The sequence below is a fragment of the Haliotis cracherodii genome, unplaced genomic scaffold, assembly GCF_022045235.1.
Source record: "Haliotis cracherodii isolate W230 unplaced genomic scaffold, xgHalCrac1.p SCAF_9, whole genome shotgun sequence".
Lineage (NCBI taxonomy): Eukaryota > Metazoa > Mollusca > Gastropoda > Lepetellida > Haliotidae > Haliotis > Haliotis cracherodii.
In genome coordinates, this window is record NW_027266343.1 from 9,165,555 (window position 1) to 9,193,037 (window position 27,483).

Sequence of the window (27,483 nt, forward strand, 5' to 3'; positions counted from 1 at the left end):
CCCGTGTCACATGCGTGTTACACGCGTTCTCAACGCGTGTTAGGGGAATGAACTTTTAGGCAGTAGTGTATCTAATGTAAGCAGTGGTGTGGATGTTACTATATTTAGATGTTTTTGGAGTCAAGTATATTCTAGAATGTTCTGGAACGGCTACACTAACCCAGCACCTTGAAGCTTGAGGGGTTATTTAGACGCTATAATGGACAAGCGCGTGCCTTCTCATCTCACATTACATCAAGACCAGCGGATGTGTGAAGATAATTGTTTTCACCCTGAATATCCAGCCTTGGCCTATTTAGAAAGCTTGACCACTGTTGCTGCTAGGTAAATACTATTACCACTGCTTTTATATATAATACTGCCATTGTAATAATACTGTCGTTGTATATTGTACTACCGCTCTATTGTGTACTACCATTGTGATTGGTGTGCAGTAATTTGTGTTGATTTGTGAACCTAGTTAATCTTGTAATACAATTGTTACTTGTATACCATTTCTTTGTTGTTGGTTGGTTTGACACTGAATTCTTGTATCTATACAATTTTGAGTTTACCTATTGCCTCTGTATGGAAGTCGGCACGTAACACACTGCAGCCATGGAGACATATGTGGATAAATATTTGATTAGTTATGTGAATGCACATCTGTAGTGTATGCAGGATGATTATAGTCGTCATGGACTTCAAACTCTGGTATCTGTAACAGTAGAAACATCTATCGAACGCCCTGCCAATCACATAAATCAACAACAAAAACGTCGAGATGAATTGATTAAGGAGTTCTGTGGTTGGCTAAAGTGGCGTACGCCATTGGTTCCTCAGAATTAGTTGATCATACTTTCAGCGTGACTGGCAACACGTTAAAGACACATAGCAGTATCACTGGGAACATCACAGAGAGGAGGAGTCCCGAGCACGCAACATGACGACTCAACTCACACTACTAATACTGAGACCACAGTGTGTTGGTTCACTGTGCAGCTTGTAGCATCTCCGGACACACGAGACAGCCGAGCCATGGATCCAACGATTGTTCCGATTCTTCTTGTGTTACTTCTTGGCGTTGTGGAAGGTGTGGGTTGTGTCTGAGTTTGTTTGATAAAAGGTGGCTACAAACAATCAAGCTAGTCGAAACATCAAAGTTTTACACAACGGTGTTTTACTATATATTATTAGTTATTTCACGGTTGTTCATATGTTCAGTTAAGAGAAAGGTAAAAATGACAAAAATACCATATTGCTTTAATCGACGTATCTGTGTTGGGACCAACTGGCGCCTACGTATAACCGGAGATTGATTTTATATAGCTGGTTAAGTCCTCAAATAATGATCCCGACTTTGGGGACACGTCTTGGGGGTGCCCAGTTATGTTTTCCTGATGTCTATTTTTCAGCTTGTGTCAATGTAGCTCTTGACAAAGCAGCTAAACAGAGCAGTGTCTATAACAATCGATATCTTGGGACCTCATAAGGTCGTTGATGGGAATAGGGTTAACAGAAATACTAAACAGAGTTGTCAACATACTGCACATGGCGACTATTCCCCTTTCTGGCAGGTCGTCCTCCAGGCCACCTGTCATTGACAGTGTTCTCATTGTCTCCAGAGAAAGCATATTTCGTAAGAACCCATCAGGAAACTGCCAGTTTTATCAAACTTCACAAACCCGTGAAGATCCACGTTAGAATGGGTGTTCAGCAACCCATGCTTGCCGTAAGAGGCGACTACCGGAATCGGGTGGACAGGCCCGTTGACTGGGTTTCTACATGGCATCGTATCCCATTTGCGAAGATAGAGCTTGAATCCAGGGCCCACTTGTACAAAGCAATCTCAATCGTAAGCCAATGTTGAAGTATGGGAGTTACAATAATCTTAGCGCTAAGATTGCTTTGTGCAAGAGGGCCCAGACTCGTTTTTTTTTTATTGTACAGACCGCGGTCATATCGCTGGAATATTGCTGCTCAGTGTACCGTTAACAACAAACAAACCTGTGACACTTCACTTTACATCCGCTCCAGTTCCTCACTACAATTGGCAGGAAATGGCAGTAATTGTCGAGAAGGAAACGTGGTCATAAGGCATTAATCTCTTGTATATAACGCTCCATTATTACGCTGATAAAAATTAATATGGGTGTGCGAATTAATTCTTCACATATGCAGGCAAAGCAAATCCATAAACAAATAAGTGATTATTATTAGTACATGGTATACTAAAACCCTGCATTATGTATGGTCTTCACTGAACCCTTGAAAGCGCTTTGATAAGGCCACGTTTCCCCATGGCAACTCAGTGTGTTAGAACGCCACAAAAACGTACAGCAAATTAATATCAGTTTTGTACATCATTTAGATAATATAACGACAACGTGAATAGAGCATGTTTGGAGGGTCATACCTTATGTACGTTGATTTGAAAGGCGACAAGTCATTCAATTAACAACAGTAAACTACGTTTATAATGAAAACGCTCATACCGAACTGACGGATATTACAAACCGTGTTTGGGTCCTGTCCCTTTGATGTATAAAGGCTTTATATGTGCCCATAATGTACTACGGTTATAATGAACTATAATTAGTGGTCCCTTTAAGTTCGTTATAAACGTAGTTTACTGTATATTATATCCATTGCTTTCCAATGAAATTGAAATACAGGTAACTGTGTTCTCCTGCCAGGTGGTAGAACTCATGACTTAACAGTGACCATGTATGGGCATCACCTGCCCCTCCCCTGTCCCTCCCCTGTCCACCTACTCTGGCATACTTAGTCCGACCGAGAGGGAATTCGTCAACTGTACCTCCCCGTTACTGGGCGCTACGTCAAGCTCACCAAGGTTGTTGACAATGATGAAGACGTCCTCAATTTCTGCGAGATCGAGATTTAAGGGACTCCGTCATGTGTGGGTACGTTTCTTTCGAATACTTCTTTTGACAATACAGTGATTGATATCATGCGCATCGATCCACGCAATTGGGATTGATGACATGTATCAACCAGGTCAGCGAGCCTGACCACCCGAACCCTTTTACGACAAGCACAATCTCCTTTTACGGCAAGTATGGGTTGATGAAGACCTATTCTAACCCGGAAGAGGGGCTTGATCACAGATATAGATGGGATACAGTGGTCCGTTTTACCGTTTGTACCTTTGGACCACCACTCGTAGCCAAAAACTTTGCTTGGGACTCTTCATACATCACTTGGAAGTCAATGGTGCCTTTTCTCTACCCGGATCTTCAGGGTCTACGAATAGATAATGGTGCTGACAAACCCAGAAATATAATCAGTGAAAATCAGAGACTCAAACCCAAAATTATAGGTTATTGCCTAAATAACTGCAGCACCTTAGATAGCTTGGCCACATGTGCCCCTCATTCCTTAGAGCATGTAGTGTGTGGAAATCTACAAGGGAGAGAAGAATCTTTAGATCTTAGCATCTCCTCACATGACAACAAACACTTGAGACAGTAACAACTTTATTTGGCAAATGTAACATTGCATCATAGCAGATAAGACAGAAGATTTGCACTTATTACCAGCAAGTGTTACCAGCAACTGTACAACACAATAGTCAATGACCATAAAGGATACATAATTAATAAAAATTGCATTTCATGAAGGAAAGTACATGTCAACAGGATAAACATGAACGATGGACTTCATGGTGCTAATCTCAACGGTTCTGCTTTTATACATCAATAGTTCTGCTTTTATACATCAATAGTTCTGCTTTTATACATCAATAGTTCTGCTTATATATATCTATAATTCTGGAACCAAAGTGACCTTATACTTTAAACAAAAAGAAATGACCTTCAGAGAAATTTGGAGGTCAGCACACTTCCCAGGTAAGTGCAAAGAAACATTTTAGACCTCTAGTGTTCTTCAAATCAAACTATTTTGAGACAAAATGATCAAATTTCATTTCCAAACAATTCTGATCAAACTGTTTAAAGGTCATATAAGCTATCCTGCTTAATGAACAAGTTCAAAGTAAAGTGACTATTTACTTATTTCGGACTCCATAAGGGGAATTTAGACCAGTTCCATGTAAAGCAACTCTTAGAGGTTTACCACTTTGATGAAACCCATGACCACAGGTATGGTGCTGACAAACCAAGAAACACAATCAGAGAAAATCTGCTTTCAAACCCAAGATCAGGGGTTTCTGGCACATCTATGTGAAGAAACACAAACACACTCCAGAATCACAGGAAAGAATCTTTTTATCCTCCCGAAGCCAACTAGATTCTGATTGCACTATCCCTCTGAATATTGAAGTTATAAATAAAAAAATATACTTTACTGTACAAGGCCTGAACTAAATGGAAGAATAACTCATAATTAGAGAAAAACAGCAGTTTGAGGTCAGGTAAAAATAGATAAGTTGGTAATGGTATCTATATAATAAGGCTCACAGTAGCAAAAATTGATATGCATAATAATATGAAGACTTCTTAAACACCATAACTGGGACTGCTCAGTAATGCTTGATAAATGACACACAGAAATAACTGTAGCTAGGCAATAAGCTTGGTGTCTACATGTTGTACATTCATTTGTGTTCAAATGATACCGGTTAAGTCTACACTGATAATGCTGATGAAACATATTCTGTTTGTATTCCTTTTCAATTAGAAATGTCTTTCTGACTTAGTATTTATCACGTTGGGTAGGGATTACATGTGGCATCTTCCAAATACTAATACATACATGCATAAGGGGTTTGGAAGGAGATCTTGTCAGATATCTTTGACATGCTCTAGTGGCATTTTGAATCTGACGTATCAACCAAGACAGGATTGACTAAAGGACTTCAACTTTTTGTACGATTTCAGTTCAGAGGGAATAAGAAGCAAGATGAAATCCAAAAGTGAGATATGAGGGAAAGAATTAATAGTTTACTTTTTAGTGTATTATCGAGGATCATGATCTGAATTTGGTTTAGTAGAAGTTCAATTAATGACACTACAGTTGTGTTGATATGTTAACCATATTTATACTTGATTAGGTTGTGATACAAATCTGAAAGTTACAGTGCTATATGTACAGATAAGAATGAACATCACTTGTAATGTCTGTATAGCTATTAGAGGAAACAGACAAGACATATTATGGTCATATTTAAAATGATGACTATCAGAAATGCTCCAATCACGTGTTACTCACTGAAAGAAAAGGATTGTTATAAGTATAAACAAGAAACCCTGACAAGATCCATCTGATAATTTGTGCTAGGAATGGAACACTGGAAGTTCAACCACAGCATTAAGTATTGCATACCATGACATAAGTTGCATCACGTTGGTGCTTAATACACATGACTGGACAAAAGATCAATTGGACACACTGAGATTCAAAGGTATTATGTGAGCACCTTGCAGTGACTAGCACTCCTTCACAGCCAAAGACTAGCTTGTGTTTCCTAGGTATATGCCATGCTCCTGTTTCACAAGTCCCCGTCACAGTTCATGTCATAAAATTGAAGAGATCAAAGTGTTTCAGTGGCATTAGAGAACTTAAAGATGAGAAAGCCTAATTTACACATCAATCCTGTACTGTGAGGACTGATGAATTGGCAAGTATATTATAGGCTAATACTTCGTCATGTGTATTATCATTGAGATACATTAATGTTACACATTATAAAAAAAAATTGACCTTTATCTGGAAATGTGGAATTTATCTAGGCCTTTCCATTGGCATATTTAAGAATAGGTCACAAATAATGCAAAACCATGTCTCAATTGAACTAGTTTAGTTATACGCAGACTAAAGAAATTTGCACAATCCCACTGAGATCAAATACGTAAAGACAAATATCTAAGGCTTGCTGAGGATCGTTTTACTTTTACAAACAAGTCTTGATATGCTTTAAGCTTGGGAGACACAAGGCAGAAATTGAAATTATCATCCAAAATTATTCTTACAAATTTTTCAGTTAATAAACAGTAATAACCATTATCTTGAGAGTAAATAGTACAGCTAACCAGCTTTGTGGCAGAGATTAGTGATGCCACTTGATTGTGATGTCATCGTTCACCATGGTCTGCAAATCACTCTGAAGCAGTTTCATAGGCTCGGGCATATTGAGTCCCATCCAGCTTGAATCAAGACCTTCTATCACTACCTTGTTTGTCTACCACTTCAAACATCACAATGTTTATAAGTCACCGTGGAGCACAGTCCCCATTTAGGTATACATACATGAATTTTACATACATCTGTTTTTGAAGTGGGTACAAATGTGTATATATACTACTCAAAAGAAGTTAAGGATCACCCAATTCTTTCATATTGGTAATGTTAATCTGTCACGGCATAAGAGATTAACTATTGTAATATGAAAGAATCATATGATCCTTAACTTCTTTTGAGTAGTATATTTGTGGTGAATAATAATCGGTAATGTGATGAGCATAACTTAAAGAGTCTTTTAATAAAACACCATTCCACTTGGGACAATGTGAAAACCATTCCTAGAATCACCCATTTCTACCCAATAATACAAATGTTAATTTGAAACAAAGTTCACTATTAAGTTAGCCACAACAGCAAAATATCACAGACATTAGAAACGTTGAACTGAGAGAAAACGGCTCCTTATACTAATGGCACTAGCAGCACACATGTCACACTGCTTGTTGCTCCCGAAGTGTGAGCATTGTACCCTCCTTGCGTATCACAGTTGCTTCCTTCCTTGACCCGCCATCTGCCTAGTTCTGAACCTTCCAAGACTGGAAAGCCCGTAGGTTGTACTGGAACACAACAAAGCCACCATATATAAATCCACAGTCCCAAAGGGCCGACCATTACATATTCTGGTTGGGGCCTTGGATTTTATTGAAAATGTAATTTGTTCCTGAAAGTTCTTGAAAATATTGTTGGAGCAGAAAGAAAATGTCTGTCACAAAATGTGTTGGTTTTTTAAAAATATTTTGGCTCATAGTTTTAACTTAAATAATATCTGGTCCTGCAGCTGCAGCTGAAAAAAATATATTCTCAATACAAGTCCCAGGTGCCCACACCTTCTCCCCCTCCACCCCCGAATATTAAACGGTTGGCCCCTTAACAGCTACCATTACTGACACATAATTCAAAGTGGCAAGTTCAAATTTATTCAAATAACTAATTACAACTGATTATTATCTTGGGGAACGTGTGTGAACATATGTAATAAAACATACGTGAAATAAGCCTACTTATTTTCAATAATTGGTTTGATCTGTGTATATAATATACATATACTAATTTTTTATAATGCGACTAAGCATGCTTAATAAAGTCAATATTTCGGTTTGCACAACCCTAACATTGTTATTTAAGTCAATCACATCAACTGAAACACGCTTAAGTCATAAGGTAATTAAGGTAACTAGGTAAGGGTATCAAAAAACATATGCACACAATGTGAACAATTGTGAATGATCTAATCTATACGGCCAACACAGTTTAGAGATGTATCTAGTACCTGATACAAGGAAAGAATGTGTGATACTGTTACTATGATAAAATGAACATATAATTATCAAAAAGTAAATTAAATCGTTTGTGATTTTTAGATACTCAAAAATAACCAGGCAACAATTTAATGTCAGAGTGGCCCGCAAGAGTCTGATTACACACAGACATATAGAACCAAGGTCTAAAACATACCTGGCAAAAGTACCAGTATGAAATCAGTGAGCAAATACTGCAATACTATTTGTAAGAAAACTGTTGGGACTTGATAATTAATACCTATAAATGATGGTTGATGAGGTAAACAATGTTGGTCCATTTGATGTGTAACTGATAGATATAACATGCTTTATACAACAATTGCATTGCAGCGATTTATGGAATCAGAACCCGTATATATATATACTGTTTGTTGCTGAAAACAAGCACAGCAGTACTGAACACATGGAAGATAGTATAACACTATGTAGATATATCTCTAAATAATATCAAACAGAACATCAACAATTGTTTCATGTTAACACAAATAATGCATTGTCTTGTACATATATACAATTTACATCACACGACTTCAGATTTATTGTAACGTTTAGAAGTAGACACCAAATGCCATAGATATAAATTGACTTGTTTGAGAATTATGGAGATAAATGGTTATTTCTTTCATTGAAGAGGCTATTTCCTTCATATAAGTGGCCCTTTCGCATGAATGAGGCCAGTTCTTTCAATTAAGAGGCCATTTCTTTCATATAAGAGGTCCTATTTCACTTACGAGGCATAATTTAATATAAGTGGCCCTATTAATACAAGAGGCCATTTCTTTCATACAAGAGGTCATATTTCATATATGAGGCCACATTATCATATAAGTGGGCATGTTAATACAAGAGGCCATTTCTTTCATTTTAGTGGCCTGATGTCATGTAAAAGGCCATTTCTTCTTTCATATAAGAGGCCATATTTAAAATATGACCATATTTAATATACAAGAATATATTTAACATAATAGGCCATTCCTATTATGAATGAGCCCAGGAATCTGAAACACTACACTGTCAAAACAAAAACATCAACAAAACATGAATAACTTAGTTAAATATTGATCACAGCAACTAGAGTTCATAAACAAGATAATATGTATCTAAACGAACAACATTTTTGCAGTGCTGTGAGTCGATGCTGGCATCAGATGAGCGTGTACACTTGCGTGTATATGAAGGCTACCAGAATACATACCTGGTACAGATGAATGTGTGACAGCTATTGTAGGCTTGTATGTTTTGCTAATGATACAACACTGTTTTCAAGCTGTTGGGTTAGCATCAATACCTTTCAAGCCAGATATGAAAATGTTTATATTATTTACAAAGTATTAATCTATTCATAAGATAGAAAGATCTTCACATATTTCTTAACATCAATAGCTCCAATATGATCTTCTAGGACCCTACAAGCCTACACTTAATTTTAACACAGCATCTGCATTGTCTCATGCAATGCTTTTCTTATGCAACGCATTTCATTAAAGCATATCATGCATAGATACATGTGATATCTTACAGACCTTTTCCTAAGCCTACATATACATGAATACATTCATACAATTTCTGTAGTTTCATATCTACTCAAAAGAAGTGTAACAAAAATTGGGTGGTTTTCAATCTCATTAAAATCAGATCTTAGTTCTCGCTATCGTTAAACAAAGATCTGGAGACATCCCATTACGGGTCATGTCTGAACGACCTTTCATCCAACCAATCAGAGCGTCAAGATTACCAGATCATGAAAGTGACAGTCGGAATGTGTTTTCTGATCATGCAACCACGAAATATTTAACACAGGGTATTCCGAACGACAGCTACGGGCTTTACGATTATATCCATACAAAAAAGTAATTCCAGAATGTTCTTCTTATCAGTTTTACAATTTTAATCGAGAATATGTCAAAATATGTTTCGAAACATAGTCGCCAGTATGAAACTAGTGTCGTAAAGCTTGAGAAAGCTGCCTTCTGATTGGCTAATGTCGATTTCTTGTCAGTCATTTCATTGTTCGGTCAAAATTAATGAAAGGTCGCTCTGATGTGACCCCTCATGGGATGTCCTCAGATCTTTGTTTAGCGTTAGCGAAAACTAAGATCTGATTTTAATGAGATTGGGTGTTTTTTTACCTCTTTTGGGTAGTATATATGGCATATGAGCAATACATGCAATATGTCAATATAATCGGAATATGAATCATATCCTTTGACTTTCTACTTTAAATATTACTTCACAATATGACCAAATGCAATCTCCTGAAAAACAGATCATAGTGTTCACAAATGTTATACAAAAATCTAAGGACATCCCATTCCAGGTCACAACAGAAAGACCTTTCATCTGACCCATCTGAGTATTTGTTTGTTTGTTTATTTGTTGTTTAACGCCGCACTCAGCAATATACAAGCTATATGACGTGTCTGTAAATAATCAAGTGTGGACCAGACAATCGAGTGATTGATATGAGGGTCGATCCATGTAATTGGGATACGATGAAATGCATCAACCAAGTCAGCAAGCCTGACCACCCGATCCCGTTAGTCACCTCTTATGACAAGCATAGTCGCCTTTTACGGCAAGCATGGGTTGCTGAAGGCCACTCATCTTCACGGGACAATCGCAGTGTGGTATGTAAGATTGTGAAAGTGAAAATCTGAATGTGTTATCTACTCATGCAAACTTGAAACTATTAACACAGGTATTTCGAAAGACAATTATGGAGCATATGACTGATTCTGTCTCTTGCTTCAGTGGGATAACCATGTGAATAGGAAGACTTTGCACAGCCCATGGGAAGTACTGCCATAAAATCTGAGTGATCTATTTGACAAATATTGAATCGAGAACTTTGTCAAAATAATTTTCAAAACATTTTGGAAAGGAAGTCACCATTTTGAGTGGAAGTGATTCGGGCTTAATGCTGCTTTGAACAGTATTCCAGTTATATCAAGATGTGTCAGCTTTAAGTGGGAGGCAAGCCCGAAGTGATGGATGTCTTTGAACAGTATTCCAGTTATACCAAGATGTGTCAGCTTTATGTGGGAGGCAAGCCCAAAGTGATGGATGTCTTTGATGTTTACAACTTTGGTGAAACCCAAGAGTACGGGTATGATGCTGACAAATCTAGACTTAAATCCATGATCATAGATTTCTGGCATGCCCAGAGGATGCAACTCTGCACAATGAATTACAGTACCTTAGACGACTTGGCTATCTGTGCCCCCTGCACCATTTGAAACTAGTGCCGAAAAGCATTTTGATTGTCTAATGTCGATTCCTGTTAGTCATTTCATCAGTCGCTCATAGTTCGCAAAAGTTCATTCTGACATGACCTGTAATAGGATGCCCTCCGATCCTAAGGTGGTGGAAGCTAGCACTTAGATCTGATTTTAATGAGACATTCGGTCAAATGAAAGTATTTTACAAAACGTCCAGAAAAATCCCAGCAAGATCACAGTGTCCACCTCAATATTATTCTTAGCTGACTGTGCCAGCCACGTTACATCATTCATAAGGATGCATAGCATACACTGCATTAATTTTGCCATGACAGATATCACATGAACTAGAATGCACTTAGTAAAAGGCAGCAGGTTTAATATTTTCCATAAGCTGGAACAAATCTACACAAGTGGAGTCTTTGGTCATGGTGAATGGAAGCTTAATTTGATGGTTTCATATGCAGCATGAAATTTCATGAAATGCATTTAAGTTGGTTGTGTATGGAAGAGACCTGCCTAAAATGAAACCAGCTTTGCCACTGTACCTAGATACTATATAAGAGCCTGAACAAAAGTAATTTTACCACAGGTTTTACAAAAGGAAGTCCTGATAAATGTAGTTCTTCCAGAGATTAAATCTGAATCTCTTGAAGCTGTACTGACAATCCTTGTGGAATCACCTTCCCCATATATCAAATGTTCAGTCAAAACAATTATTAAAGTATTGAAAAATTATATTAATCAAATACATGTATATACATCCATGGCAAGCTGGTTTCATTTAGTTTCATAATCAATCCATGACTTCTGGAGCATGCAATAACTTTTGTGACATTCCATGACTTCTCCAGAACATTCCACAGCTGTCATCCTTTTTCAATGCTAGTCTCATGAATTGCTTTAATCCAGTGTGTATCACCCACATGTGAAGTAGTGTCAGTTAAGGGACCAAACACAAGGACACACATCCATAAATATTTCAATCACAACATTTTCATCACTGTTCTGACACAAAAGTTATTTGTCCAAATACGAAGCACATGGATAGTAAAGGCAAATTGTCCGACTTGTGTTGATTTTTTTCCTCAAATCGCTTTCACCACAACATTGCAGGGTGCTGTTGCAATTTTAGAAGCACCATAGTCACATGACCAACAAGCAGCAAGCAGGACCACGCACTAAACACAGGTCTCAGGAGTAAGAGCAACTCGTACATTTTTCACCCGGCGAACAAGAGTTCCGATATCCGTCATGCACGGAACATGTTGTGGTGACCTCGCTGGGCTCAGGGCTTCATTGATCAGGTGTTTGGGTGACCTTGGTGGGGTTGACCTCTCCGAGGAACACCGCTGCGACCTCAGGGTCATGTTACTGGCGTCAGATGAATTGATGACTGACATCACAGACTCGTTCTCATCATCGTCATCCGGGGAAGGCATTATCTCAGCATTTGGCGAGGGAATAATGTGGTTGATATACTTACTAGAGTTTCCAAAGCAGCAGCAAAAGAAACCAGACACAATTTAGTACAAACTCATCACACATTGAATGGATTTCAATAGGACAATATGGAGTGAGTGTGTGAGTGAGTATGGTTTAACGCCGCTTTTAGCAATATTCCAGCAATATCACGGCGGGGGACACCACAAATGGGCTTCACACATTGTACCCATGCTGGGAATCGAACCAGGGTCTTCGGCGTGACGAGCGAACGCTTTAACCACTAGGCTACCCGACCTCCCCTAGGACAATATGGACATAAACATGGTTGTTGGTTTGTTGTTCAACGCCGCACTCAGCAATATTCCAGCTATATGACAACGGTTTGTAAATAATCGAGTCTGGACCAGACCATCCGGTGATTGACATCATTGGCATCGATCAACACAATTGGGACCGATGACATGCGTCAATGAAGTCGGCAAAACCTGACCACCGATCACGTTAGTCGCCTCTTACGAGCATAGTCACCTTACGGCAAGTATGAGTTGCTGAAGACCTATTCTACTGAGGAAAGTGCCTGACAGTAATCATCCTGTAAACACTGCATCCAGATTAAAAGAGGTCAGACTTATGTGTTTTTGTATCAGCCATTTTTCAAATAATGGCAGCACCTGATTTACTCTTGAGTTGGTTTGACTTCAGCAATAGTCTGCCAATATACATATATATATCAGGCTTCAGCAATAGTCTACCTTTCAGGGTGGAGCCTACCAAGAAAGGGATTCACACACAGAACCATTTAGGGATCTGAACCCAGGTGTCAAACAAGACAAGCCAACTCCTTCACCACTAGGCCACAAGCCAAGGGGTACCGACACATTAATTTACGCAACTAGTCCAAAAGCTCATTTGGACTATTGGTTAAAGTACCGTAACTACATGTTGGAGAGAACAAGAAGTCCTTCCACACGTTCACTTGTTCTGAGATTTATGGACTACTGGACTATGTCCATCTCTCACCCTAGTGCTTCTCAACTGCTTTTGTACTATCAATTCTGATATTTTCTTACTTCAAATCATATTCCATAACAAAGAAGTGAGTGGTATTCTTGTAAAAATATATATTTATTTCTGAAATAATTAAAATAATACTCAAGCACAGCTACACAAAACACATACAGTCTACAACAATATGACACGCTATATAACAGAAATGGGTACTACACATGACAACATATAGGGAAACACTAAAACAGCTCTCGGTAAAACATCAAATTCATGCTCTTCAGCAAACTAACAAATGTATAATAATTGCATACAGTTGGATCTTTATATTTCAAATAAAACAAAACATAAATTGTAGATAACTTGATGCCTCTTGTAAAAATGCTTTAAACCATCAACTTCGTAAAATACCTTCGTATGTGCAACAACACAGGGGCCATTTGCACAAAGCGATCTTAGCGCTAGACTAATGTAAGCCTATGTTAAAGTATGGGCGTTCCGATCATCTTAGCGCTAAGATCGCTTTGTGCAAGTGGGCCCAGGTCTAATTAAAACAAGGTTTCCTGGTCGCCAAACTTCATGAAGACATTATATGAAACATTCTGCTTATAATTGCTTCACACTGTTTTGATACTGAAATTCATATCATTCTTTGATTCATTTAGTTTCATTTGAAATTGGCAATAAGTAAGTTGGCAGAATGTCATTCTCTGTGTGCAAAATAATGAAATTTTCTTGACTTCTGGCAGTATTTCATTCAAACATTTTTCACAAGTGATATTAACATTTCTACATTTTCATAAATGTTGTTATATTATGCAGACCAAACTCCCATTAGTCTTCAATCTACATATGTGGGGAATGCCAAATTTTCTTGGGAATAAGGGAGTTAATTTGGACAAATCAATGACAAGGGACGGAACTCTTGATGCAGTTTCCATAGAATCAGCAGTGACAGATTTGGCAGAAATTGAATGTAATTTGTGCCAATATTAGACTTATTGATGATTATTTAAAGACCACATCCAGAAATCACAAACTATTTTTGTATGTGTGATGTGGCAGCAGGAAATATGCATGTGTCATTTTGGAATTTGTTTCATTTTTGATAATGTAAGGAACTTTGGGCCAAATTAAGAATAAAAATAACTAATCAGTTATTGCAATTACTTTTAATTATTTCAAATATTTTATTAATTTTTATGTCCTGTAATTGAATTACCATGGGATTTCATAAACAGCAAACACATTTTATCAAGCATACACTTAGAATACCCTTTCACCTGACTCACAAATGCGATTAAAGTTTGTGTATAATATCACCTAGTCCCTGAGATACAAAGGTTTGGCATTGATAAAATAAATCTGATTAAATTTTGGCTTTCAAATCAGTTTAAAAAATGTTAAAAATTCACTCATTTCAGAAAAAATGATAAATATGTATATTTACATACAATTGCCCAAACATAAGAAAAATGTTGAACGTTGTCAAATAAAATATTGCATGTATTCCTTATGGGAGATACTTCAGATGTAAAAAATTGATATAATTTTTATCCAATTTAAAAAATTCACAAAACTGATATAGATGACATGTTTCTCCTCATCCTTTCAAGGTTTAATATCTTTATATTTCATCAATAACCAGTAGCATGTAATAATACATTTTCTCTTTGAAACTTAATGTATTGTATCATGGCCACTGTATCGAGATATGATTCATATCGTGTGACACCTGTATCGTGACAATCTCATTAAAACCAGATGTAAGTTCTCGCTGCCGCAAAACAAAGATCTGAGGATATCCCATAACTGTTCACGTCAGAACGACCTTTCGCAAACGTGTCCCACTACTGAAATAACTAACAAGAAGTCGACATCTGCCTATTAGAAAGCAGCTTTTTTGAGCTTTACAGCACTTGTTACAACCTAGTGACTTCCATTTCCGACTAAGCTTGAATAATATGCTGACACAGTTTTCCATTAAAATTTTGAAAACTGAACAAACAAATATTCCGAAATGTCTAATATATGGTTGAGATTGTATGGCAGTGCTTCCCACATACTGTGCTACGCCTCCTCCGTTCAAAGCTTTATCCTACAAAAGCAAGAGATAAATGATAATTTTGATGGAATCAGTCATTTTGAATACCCTGTGTTATTGTATTCCGACTGTCACTTTCATGATCTGGTAATCATCGCTTTGATTGGTTGGATGAAAGGTTGTTCTGAGGTGACCCATAATGGGATGTTCCTCAGATCTTTATTTGGCTATAGCGAGAACTTAGAACTGATTTTAATGAGATTGGTATCGTGACATCCCTAGTTCAACTATACTATGCTCACAGTATGAAATACGACTTGCAAAACACATTCAACATTCAAACTTAAGATATGGTACATAAATTGGTACAACTACCGTATTTTCTTGAGTATAGTGCACACTTTTTTTCGGAAAAACACAGCTGTGTAGAAGGGGGTGCGCATTATACACGAATTATGAGTTTGGATGTTTTTTCCTCCCATGGAAAGACATTACGTACCGTGAGCACGAAACACCGGAAATACCATGTCAACAAATCCATACTGAAGTACGCAAAATAATTATGTAATTACACTGTCTGTCTATAAAAAGTGTTCTTTGTATTTCTGGACTTATGTTTGTAACTTACTTCATTAATTTTATTCAAAATTCCTTATAATATTGTTTTTATTAATTTCGGCGAAATCGTTTGTGAAGCGATCGGAAGATCGCACAACTCACCGTTATTAACAGCAACCACGGTCAGAATACCGCTATTGACGCCTTGAAACGAACTTTAGTTGACAGAGAATGGATACATATATCATAAATGACATACTTTGACTCGTTAAAAGTCATATTTGTTTTTGTTTGACGATTCTATGTCAACATGAAATTCTCGCGCTCACGTGCTCACGTGCACGTGAGCCTTGACGGTGACTGGTCAGACATGTTCCATGTAAAAAATAATACCCGGGAATAGCGATCAGCTGCTTCGCTTAGGGTTATTATTATTTTAAATATGTTTAGTAAAGGCTGCATATAATTAAGAAAATAATGGAATATATTATTCCTGATAAATCAAATAGTTTCAGATACAATTGTTGCCGATCCTTGCATTAAAAATCCTATAAAGTTATATCACTGGGTGTGTCTTGACCGAATCACCGGTCGATTCCAAGAAAACGTGTGTACAGCTGATTGCTGTTTCCTGATTAGTTTACGAGAAAATACACAAGGTAATCTTAATCCCTAGATATAAAACAATGCCTAGCAGAACAATAAATACTATTTAAACGGTAAATAAATATGTCTGGTGATTTTTTATCTCAAATTTCGAATTTGTACTGACGAAGTTTCTCAGCACCCGTTCGTTTGCCGGACTTCGCTGAAAGGGTACGGTGTAAATTTTTTCTGCGCATAATATTCAAATTTCTTTTTTTCCAAAATATTGAACCCGCTAGAGGGGGGTGCGCATTATACATGGGTGCGCACTATACTCAAGAAAATACGGTAATTTGATTTCATTTTTTATTGAAATATTTAGACTCAGTTGACTATAACAAAATTACAATTTAGATTTTTATATGTAGGCACTCTGACAAAACTCTTTTCATACTTTCTTAATTCAACTTTTGATTACCTCCCCTTAAACAGGTCATCGATAACAGGTCGGCAGTTGCAAACGATAGTACTTTCTGCTTATGTGTATGTCAGGATTAAATACATCGACTAAAAACATTTCTAACAAGCTAAACAGGTATGAGACAATTAAAACAAAATAATATTACAATTATTTGTTAATAAAATCAACAACATATATTTTAACAGGTACAAAAAACTTCATTCCTCTGTCAAACAGTCTTTCTATTTCTGCAAAAGAAACAAAAGAAACATGACATATAGACAGCATGCAAGATATCAACGTTTCCTTTCAAACTTCTATTTACAAACCTCAGCACACTGATAACTGAACTAAGTTCCCAAACAAACACAATATGCAACTGAATATGTTAAACAACACGAGGTACCATGCCAATTGTCAGTGACAATAACACAACTGCTGTTCAACAATGCAAAAAAGTATTACACAAGCATGACACGATGCTAAGCAACAGTGACAAGCAATGGTACTGGGATACTGATTGTGGAAGGTAATTCACATTATCATGAGTTCTCTGTTCCTAAATCAATGTCAGGATTTATGTCAAAGAGAAATTGTCGAAAATATATAAATCTATCTTCCTGAGGCAACAAAGTTAACTGACAATAAAAGTCCAGTTTCCATCCTTGCCAAACTTTTCGAAATGGGGAGACAAAAAGGTCACTTGGTCCTGTTTCAAACAACATAGAGCTATGTCTGTCAATGTTAAACTGTGAGAGTGACGACTAACTTAGCACTAAGATCACTTTGTGAAAAAGGTCTGTTTCCAGCACACACCACAGAACTTTGTCTGTCGTAAGTCAATGTTAAACTACAGGAGTTACCATAGTCATAATGCGAAGAAAACTGTGTGAAAAACATCCCATGGTCCTGTTTCAAGAGCTGTCATAAAGCTATGATTGTAAGAAGTCATGTTAAAATATGGATTATGAGTGAGTGAGTGAGTTGGGTTTAATGTACTGCGGTAACAAGGTTAACGAACAAATATTAAAAACTCTCAACATCCCTGGGCTTAATCAACGACATTACATATAGAGATGAAAGTTCACTGAAAGGAGCTTATGCACACACGGTGACCCCAGCAACCCTGTTGCTAGGCTGACATCACATTGCAGTTTCGCCGGTGGATATGGCAACAAAATTACCTTAGTGCTACGATAATTTTCTGGAAAGGAACCCTGAATTCATAAGGTGGGCCGTTGCATGGTATAAAATTAATATGTGTCAACTTTTGACTTGTTTGAAGTATTGTTTCGTTAAACTCAATTGGATTATGCTGCGGATCGCGTAGATGTCTGCCGACATTCACACACAAAATTAAAATTCTAAAAAATAGTTTTAAACGGCAAGTAATAAATAAAATACCAAACTCGCCCCCGAGTAGTACCAATTTAATTCAACTCGTGAATAGTTCTGGAATCTGACTCACTTTCGCTCGTCAGATACCAAAACTATTCACTCGTTTCATAAAATTGGTATTACACGGGAGTTGTTTAGTATTCTATATAGGTCACCTGGTTATTGCCAATATCAGTATCACAGTACCACTGCCAGCGTTACACAACCAACCAACAGTGAGTCACTTGCTTACTTGTCAGGCAGGCCATACAGCTCGTGCTCCTTGATGTGATGGATCACCGCATCCTGCAGCAGGAACTTCACACTTTCACCTCGCCTCAGGGCTCGTCTACAAACACACGGGAACAAACATATGTACAGCTGACTGCTATTTCCAACTTAGCTTACTGGACAAATACACATAGTAATCTTAATCTCTGCATATAAGACATTGCCTGGCATAACAAGACATACAACTGAAAAGGTAAATCATCGTAGTTTACATGGGCTGCCCTCTATCTACAGAATCTTTTTTCTGGTCTTCACAATCAAGATTAACTACAGTCATATACAGTAGTGACAACAGGAAAGTAGTTTCTTCGTTTGTTTGTTGTTTAACCCTGCACTCAGTAATATTCCAGCGTTATGTCGACGGTTTGTAACTAATCAAGTCTGGATCAGACAATCGAGTGATTGACATCATGAGCATCGATCCACATATTGGGATACGATGACATGCATCAACCAAGTCAGCAAGGCTGACCCCCAGATCCCGTTAGTCGCCGCTTATGACAAACATAGTCGCCTCTTACGACAAACACTACGTCAACTAGGAGAGTAGTAAAAACATGTATATCAACACAAGACAAAACAGTGACTGTTATCTGCAGTCCAGTGTCTGTCGGATGCTGGGTGTTGCTGAAACAGTGAGTGCAAAAAAGTCTACATTCTTTTTTCGACTTAACATCTCTTTTCACATGCTCCCTGAAAACAGTGAGAGAGTGACCTTCATAGAATGACTATTCAACTTGTGTAATGTAAATTCAATGTTGCCTTCACATTACAAAGGAAAGAGCCATGTGAAATTTTATCATCGCCTACGTGAACAGATTAGGTGCCAGTTGTGTCATTCTACTGAGATGATAGGGACATAGCTTTCGAGTCAACCATTCACACGACCTCATCCCCCCTAAATATTTTCTCATTGAAATTGATTCACAAGCAGTGTCCAGTTGAAAAAACTAAACATACACGGAGAAGGAGTGAAATTTTGACAAGTCAGACAGCCATCTATTTTACATTTTTCAGTAAGACGTTTGTAATTTTAACTGACCATGGGCCAATGGGCCTGAAGTTAAATCAACCCCTGCAATGTAAGTCTGGACTAATACAAGTAGGCACACACACATGTGCATGCATGTCACAATATAAGTGAAACCTCACCTCACTTGGCCCGAAAAGTAAGTCCACTTTGACGAAGGGACATCACAGCCTTACCAGCTGATACAGGAGTCTGTGAAACACTCGTAAAATCTCTCACCTCACATTTCTTCTGTTGACTCACCTTATCTTCGTAGAACTGATCTCATTTGTGATCCATTCAGTAACTATATGAATATTGTCCTGAAACAGCAGAGTTATCTCCCTTTAACATCATGACAGATACAACAAAGTCATACATGCCAGAAATAACTCAACCAGGATGAAATATTGCCATAGTTATTGTGGACATAATTCCAACTAGATAAAGGACTTCAGCTTTGGATACAGTGTTATCTGAAATAATTCATCTTCACATCATGCTGGTCAAGACTAGCAATGAAGATTCCGGGGTAGAATAGGTCTTCAGCAACCCATGCTTGCCGTAAAAAGTGACTATGCTTGTCGTAAAAGGCGACTAACGGGATCGGGTGGTCAGGCTCGCTGACTTGGTTGATGCATGTCATTGATCCCAATTGCATGGATCGATGTTCATGATATTAATCACTGGATTGTCTGGTCCAGACTCGATTATTTACAGACTGCCGTCATATAGCTGGAATATTGCTGAGTGAGGCGTTAAACAACAAACAAACAAACAAACACAAAAATGGTCAAGACTAGCCATGAAACTTATAACTGGCAACATTATTCATGGTCAAACTTAATGAACTTTGGAAAACAATGAAACTATTTATGAAATATAAATGTATGGCTTAACATTCCACTTACTTGATACTTTGATAAGATATCCGATTCATAGATGAACTTCCGGGGGTCGCATCCTTCTCTTGTGATACAAACTAGTCCATGTTTACTAAGTATATATTCTATCTGAAAACCAAAGGAAATCTGTCATACTCAGGATGGTGACAAAGTACAGTCACAAATTTCTCCTTTTTAAAAATATATCTTTAAACTAAGTCGCTAAACATAGATATTTAACCTCAAAGCAAGGCAAAATGTTATTTCCTTGCACTAAAATTGACAAGGGGAAACCCTGATGGTAACAGACAAGTTGACTTCATTCGAAAAAATATACTTATATGAATATCGCCAATGTTTTGTTCAACAACAAAGATTTATAAGGTACTCAGTTTGCCAGTCCACATGGACTGGCAGTCACATGAATTACCACTCCAAGCCCAATTTTACCAGTAAAAAACTGGTAATTACCGGTAAACGGGAACACTGCAAAAGAAGTTTATTTGCAACCCCAATTATGATGTCTCATTTCTCCATTTAATCTGGGAAGGTACGTAAGTCCGGTATCATTCAACGTATCATTTCATTTCTCTGTGATCTTAATCGTAGTATTTTTGTTGATTTTAACTCTTTGCTTAATCTGTCTGTTCATCGCCAGTGGCCAGAGGGATGGTGTAAATCCTGCTGGGTTCCCATGTAGGTAGCAGAAGTACCGTAAGTCCCCATGGTCCCTAGTATGGTGGCCTAACTTTGGTTGCTGGCGATCTACAGCCCGTTTTTTATATTGTGTCGTCTGTTATAATCTGATTATTTTATTATTCTAAAACTAGTTTTACAATTATCATCTGTGATATTTTGCTAGTTGTTGTACTGTCCTTCGACGACAGGTCTTAATATATTATATAAATACATAACTTGCTCAAGTCACGATATGGCTGAAATAATGCCGATGTGACTTTAAATTTTAACTCACTCACTCACTCTCCATTTAATTATGAATAATTACATTGTAAGTGATTCCAGGTCATTTATTGGCTACAAAGCAATTATTTTTGCTTAATTAATCTAGACCCACATGTGGACGACTTGGGGCTTGAGTTATTGACTAAATTATTATTGTTGATTTATTTATTTATAAGAATTGACTTCAATTTGACGGATGGTTTGTTTAAGTAGTCTGACCTTTGATTGAAAGAAATGCTGAGGAAGGGGCCACAAGCTTTCAAAATTTCATGATTAAAAAGTAAATAGTAAGGGTTATTCCTAGTTACAGTATCGATCTTAATGACCAATGAAATGCTCTCATAAAGTTTGATGTCATTCTGAGAACGTTCAGAACAAATATTGTACTGTTTTCAATCAGAGCTTTTAGCCCCATGCCTAGATTATTGTTCATAACCTGATGATATTATATGTTGTATTGATGTCTTATGTTGACAATGTCGTCTTCTTTTTTTCAACAAAAGGTAAGTAAGAACACGGTAAGGTTTTTTTCCAGTAGGCTTCAACATGGAGAAAGGGTCACACATTGCATGCTTGTGACAGTTGTCCTTGTGTCTGGGGGTGAAGTTAAAGGCAGTATTGCCCATAGACCCTGGTGGGTAGCTGGGTGCGCAGAATCTATGCCCAATTTTTTTAGATTACTGATTTAAGTTTGAAGTTTTACTGCAGTAACCCACACTGACAGATGCAGAGAAGTTGCCATAATTTTAAACACGATGTTTGAACAAATGCATTTTGCAGCATTATTATGTTTTTATTTAATAAAGCGTCTGATTTGCTACATGCTCCGCAATACGGGCTTATTGACTTTTGCCATTGATTTATTACATTTCTCGGGTCCAAGTCATTGACCAAGACCTTGACCTACAGCTTTTGTGTCAAAATCACTGGGACTGCTAACAAAACAAATCTGTGCTGGGTAATGGGTGCTTTTGTCATTCACTGACTTCGATTTATTGTTACTTACACAATACATGAACTTATATTTTAAAAGTTGTCATAAACGACTCAAGAGAGAATAGTCTGGAATTCTGAAAATGAATTTTCATTTCCGAGACAGTAAATGTCAATGAAGGATGGTAACTCACATCCTCCTCAGCCCAGACTCCTGGCTCCCCGAATGACTGCAGCAGGTCTGCGCCACACAGCAGACGGAGCTGTATCGGGATGTCCGCGTCGTTCACTGTGATCTTTGGTGACGATGCATTGTCAGCCTCGTCTGCAACAAACAACCACTGATTACTGGCCTCTTCACAGACTTCACTCAACAAAATTACTGTCATCCATAACAAAGATGATTGAGATATTTTGTATTTTGACATAATTCCTGTTAACCTCAACATGTTCAAGGTTGCAACTTTTGTCTATTACTGTATGCCTTGCCACCACACACCTATCTCACCACCTTCAACCTGCCTCACCATCACACCTATCTCACCACCTTCAACCTGCCTCACCACCTTCAACCTGCCTCACCACCTTCAACCTGCCTCACCATCACATACCTGTCTCACAATCACACCTGTCTCCCACCTTCAACCTGCCTCACCATCACACCAGTCTCACCACCTTCACCTTCAACCTGCCTCACCATCACACCTGTCTCACCACATTTAACCTGCCTCACCATCACAACTGTCTCACCACCTTCAACCTGCCTCACCACCTTCAAGCTGCCTCACCATCACATACCTGTCTCACCATCACACCTGTCTCACCACCTTCAACCTGCCTCACCATCACACCTGTCTCACCACCTTCAACCTGCCTCACCATCACACCTGTCTCACCACCTTCAACCTGCCTCACCATCACACCTGTCTCACCACCTTCAACCTGCCTCACCACCTTCAACCTGCCTCACCACACACCTATCTCACCACCTTCAACCTGCCTCACTATCACACCTATCTCACCACCTTCAACCTGCCTCACCATCACATACCTGTCTTGCCATCACACCTGTCTCACCACCTTCAACCTGCCTCACCATCACACACCTGTCTCACCATCACACCACCATCAACCTGCCTCACAATCACATACCTGTCTTGCCATCACACCTGTCTCACCACCTTCAACCTGCCTCACCATCACACCTGTCTCACCACCTTCAACCTGCCTCACCATCACTCACCTGTCTTACCATCGCACCTGTCTCACCACCTTCATCCTGCCTCACCATCACACGCCTGTCTTACCATCACACCTGTCTCACCACCTTCATCCTGCCTCACCATCACATACCTGTCTCACCATAACACCTATCTCACCACCTTCAACCTGCCTCACCATCACACACCTGTTTCTCATTGTTTTATTTGAGCAAGAACCTACAGAAAAGGAAACTCACCATGTATGTTAGTTTCTTTCATCACATCATGAAACATTTGTCTTAATTCCTAAACACAGTCCTACAAAACATTCATAGTTCATGTGAACCAGGGGCAATTGAATAGACAAGTGGATAAAGTGTTCGCTCACCATGCCGAAGACCCAGGTTCGATTCCCCACAAGGTTACAATGTCCTAAACCCATAACTGATGTCCCCAGCCGTGATATTGCTGGAATATTGCTAACTGTGCCATCCATAAAACCATACTCATTCACTCACATGAGCCAGATTACACACAACACAACACACACACACACAGAGACACAGAGAGAGACACAGACACAGACACAGACACACAGACACACACACACACACACACACACACACACACACACACACACACACACAATGCTTCCCCTTTCAAAATTTTGATTAAAACATAATAATTTATTATTGCCTAAGAAAACACAAAAAGCTGCCAACTAAACACTGTCTACTACAGTTAATCCACCATCTGTCATAATGAACATTTACTTCTCTGAACGAGTAACATTTCGTGAAACAAGGGACATTATGAAGCTGGTTATATGCCTCTTAATCAATCATAGGAAGTCATATTCCCAGGAAAACTGGTCGTTACAAACACGGAATGGCTCGTCTAGACCAGCAAATATTATCTTAATTGACACGTTTCCACATGTGGCTGATCAGTTCCCTGTGTGAGGCTGTGATCTTCCTTCATTAATGGACATCAACAAGCCAAATTACACACAGGATGTCCAACATCACAGAACTGCTTCTCCAGCAGCAGGCTGATAGTAGGGATGATGACAGTGTGTGATGCTGGCGAGATGCAGTAATATACAGGTACATGCCGTGTAATCATCGTTAACATCTGACAAGCTGAGGTAAACAATGGGTTTAACATCACATTCAAGATTATTGTACTTATATAGTGATGTGCATGCACATGGGTGAGTGGCTGCTTTTTAATAGTCCAGACTTAATGCCATTAAGTCTATGAAAGGCATTAAGTGGAAGTGATACATATAAGAAAGAGAATTCACGGATGTCAACTTTAGGAACCCAACCTTTCGGAGTATATGCTTACTCCTTCATCAGGTGAATGAGTATCAATTTTGTAGTGTTAGCCCAATGAAATTATAAACCTAACACTGGCTCCGAGCTGACCAGTCCTTGTGTTATCCCTTAATGCTGAGCAACGGGCAGGGTAACAAGTTTCAACTTTTAATGTCTTTTGGTATGGCTCTTGTGACAGATTTGTTTGCGGTTGATGAGTGATGTACTGGAACACATTGTGTAATCATAGTTAGGAGGTGAGGTGAGGTGAGGTGAGGTGAGGTGAGGTGAGGTGAGGTGAGACGAGACGAGGCGAGGTGAGATGAGGTGTGTCTGTGTGTCTGTGTGTCTGGGCAGACGCTCTACCACAGAGGCGGTCTCATAATTAGGAACAGATGACCCTTTCAGCAGCTGATAAATGAGAACTCGGCAGAGAAGCAAATGGACGCAGTACTAGTAACTTGACCAAATTATTTGATTATTTCTGCAGATGAAAACCATTCCTCAATATTTCTGGTTCGCAACTCTCAAAATATTTTGTTCAAATACTCTGGCTGGTTCTATCAAGCTTCCAGTGTTACTTCCTGTCCACACATTGCATGAGCGTCTCTTTCAAAATCATGACTGGAAATCACAATACCCAGCACCTAACTATCATCACATTGATGTCAATGGCAAATGATGCCTCTAGCATGTCTAGGCACAGAGATGTCCTCAACTCAACTCGGTACCTAAACACTTGCTATCACGGTAATCTGACCCAGAACTTAAGAGAAAGAACAGCTGTATGATGTGTCCACAATCAGCCAATACCCTTACTGGTACCCTTCTTAGGGGTAATCACTTGTAGTAACATGACTGAAGATGAGTGGAGCTGTTAAGCAATCATCAGGGCTAGTTTTTATGATAAAATAAATCCAGAAACCCAAGGTGTTAGATTAATGCAAATGTGGCATTCAGTGATAGTTTGCTGTCTGCTGATGCAGTGACAATGTAAAAACTCAGAGCCTTTAAATTAGTCAAGTGTACCAGTCCCTTTCTGTACACAGAGCAGGCTTCACTTAAGGAATTTTCTTACATGGGCCCTTCATGTGAAAATTTTAAATATTGCAGAGGTACACCCACACTGGCCATACAGCACAATGTTAAAATATCCCATAGTATTTGAAAATGTGGGCCTTTTTTCAAATTTAGGGGCTAAAAGCACAAGGCCCCACCCGAGAAAGATCCCTGACAAAGCATGAGGTTAAAGTGAGTGAGTATGGTTTTACGCCACTTTTAGCAATATTCCAGTGGGGGACACCAGAAATGGGCTTCACACATTGTACCCATATCAGGAATCATCCCGGGTCTTCAGCGTGACGAGCGAACGCTTTAACCACTAGGCTACCCGACCGCCCCCACGAGGTTAAAGTCAGGCACAAACTACATCATGTGATAGTATCAATAAAAATAGCCAATCTAATAGTTTGGAGGGAGAACTTAATCCCACTTCTCTATTAAGTTAAATCTACCTGGAAATAAAACCCTGCAGTGACCTAAACGCAATTACTCCCCATTACTCTCCATTACCTGTGACAGCAGACTGGACATGGTCCCTACTGATGGACACGATCTCCCTTTATTTGCTCCGCCTCTCCGTCCTGGGTTTGCCACGAGTTAATCAATACCTCCATTATCATCATATGCTGAAATCACTGTACAGGAACTCATACACTGTCAGTGGACGAAGTTAATTACCTGGGACGCCATTAGGTTTCAACATACAGCCACCATAAGCTGATACGGTAAAACTCCTCAAAAAAGATTTGTCATGCATTTGAAGTGACATTTTAATCCGCGAAGATAGTTGATCTATGGGTTTCAACTTCCTTCTCGTTTCCATTCAAGAAAAAAAAGATGAGTGGGAGTTGTTTATCGTACAATAAAACACTGCATGGAGAATAAACCATGACGGGGCAGCCCCTGCAGTGTTTATTGTATGATAAACAACCACCACAAGTCGTTTATTTCTCAAGTGAGATATCAACATTATGCATATACTCTATAAGGATGAAAAAAAAATGTACAAGCTTCATAAAAGAATTCCCCTATTTTAATAATGATGACTCCCTGAATAGAACATCTGACCTCGGCAATATCAGGAAAGTCTATTAGCAGCTGGATTAAGTTTGGTATTTCCCTCATATTCTCACATCGATTATTTGTACATTTTCTCCCAATTTGGGATACGATCGTTGAGGCACTGCATTTGTTTTCGTCGCCCAGCTACATCTATGGGGAACAACTCACTTGCATTCTAAAAGACAATGAGTGACAAAACCTACATCCTGCAAGACCTTGCATCCTAAAACACAATGAGTGACAAAACCTACATCCTGCAAGACCTTGCATCTTTAAAGACAATGAGTGACAAAACCTACATCCTGCAAGACCTTGCATCCTAAAAGACATGAGTGACAAATCCTACATCCTGCAAGACCTTGCATCCTTAAAGACAATGAGTGAAAAAACCTACATCCTGCAAGTCATTGCATCCTTAAAGACAATGAGTGACAAAACCTACATCCTGCAAGACCTTGCATCCTAAAAGACACTGAGTGACAAAACCTACATCCTGCAAGACCTTGCATCCTTTTAGACAATGAGTGACAAAACCTACATCCTATGTATATATCTTGCATCCG

At 38.5% G+C, this 27,483-nt stretch overlaps 1 protein-coding gene across 1 annotated transcript in view; it reads right to left on the reverse strand.

Moving 5' to 3' along the window:
* Positions 1-5,267: 5,267 nt before the first annotated feature.
* LOC139452105 (nicotinamide/nicotinic acid mononucleotide adenylyltransferase 3-like) overlaps positions 5,268-27,483 on the reverse strand; it is a 60,140-nt gene continuing 37,924 nt past the window's right edge. Inside the window, exons 5-10 of the mRNA XM_071233424.1 lie at positions 22,470-22,600; positions 20,407-20,508; positions 19,760-19,818; positions 18,449-18,544; positions 11,938-12,205; positions 5,268-6,758 (exon numbers count right to left, since the gene is read on the reverse strand). Coding sequence (XP_071089525.1) covers positions 6,717-6,758; positions 11,938-12,205; positions 18,449-18,544; positions 19,760-19,818; positions 20,407-20,508; positions 22,470-22,600 — 698 coding nt within the window. The 3' untranslated portion in view covers positions 5,268-6,716. The remainder of the gene's footprint in view (positions 6,759-11,937; positions 12,206-18,448; positions 18,545-19,759; positions 19,819-20,406; positions 20,509-22,469; positions 22,601-27,483) is intronic.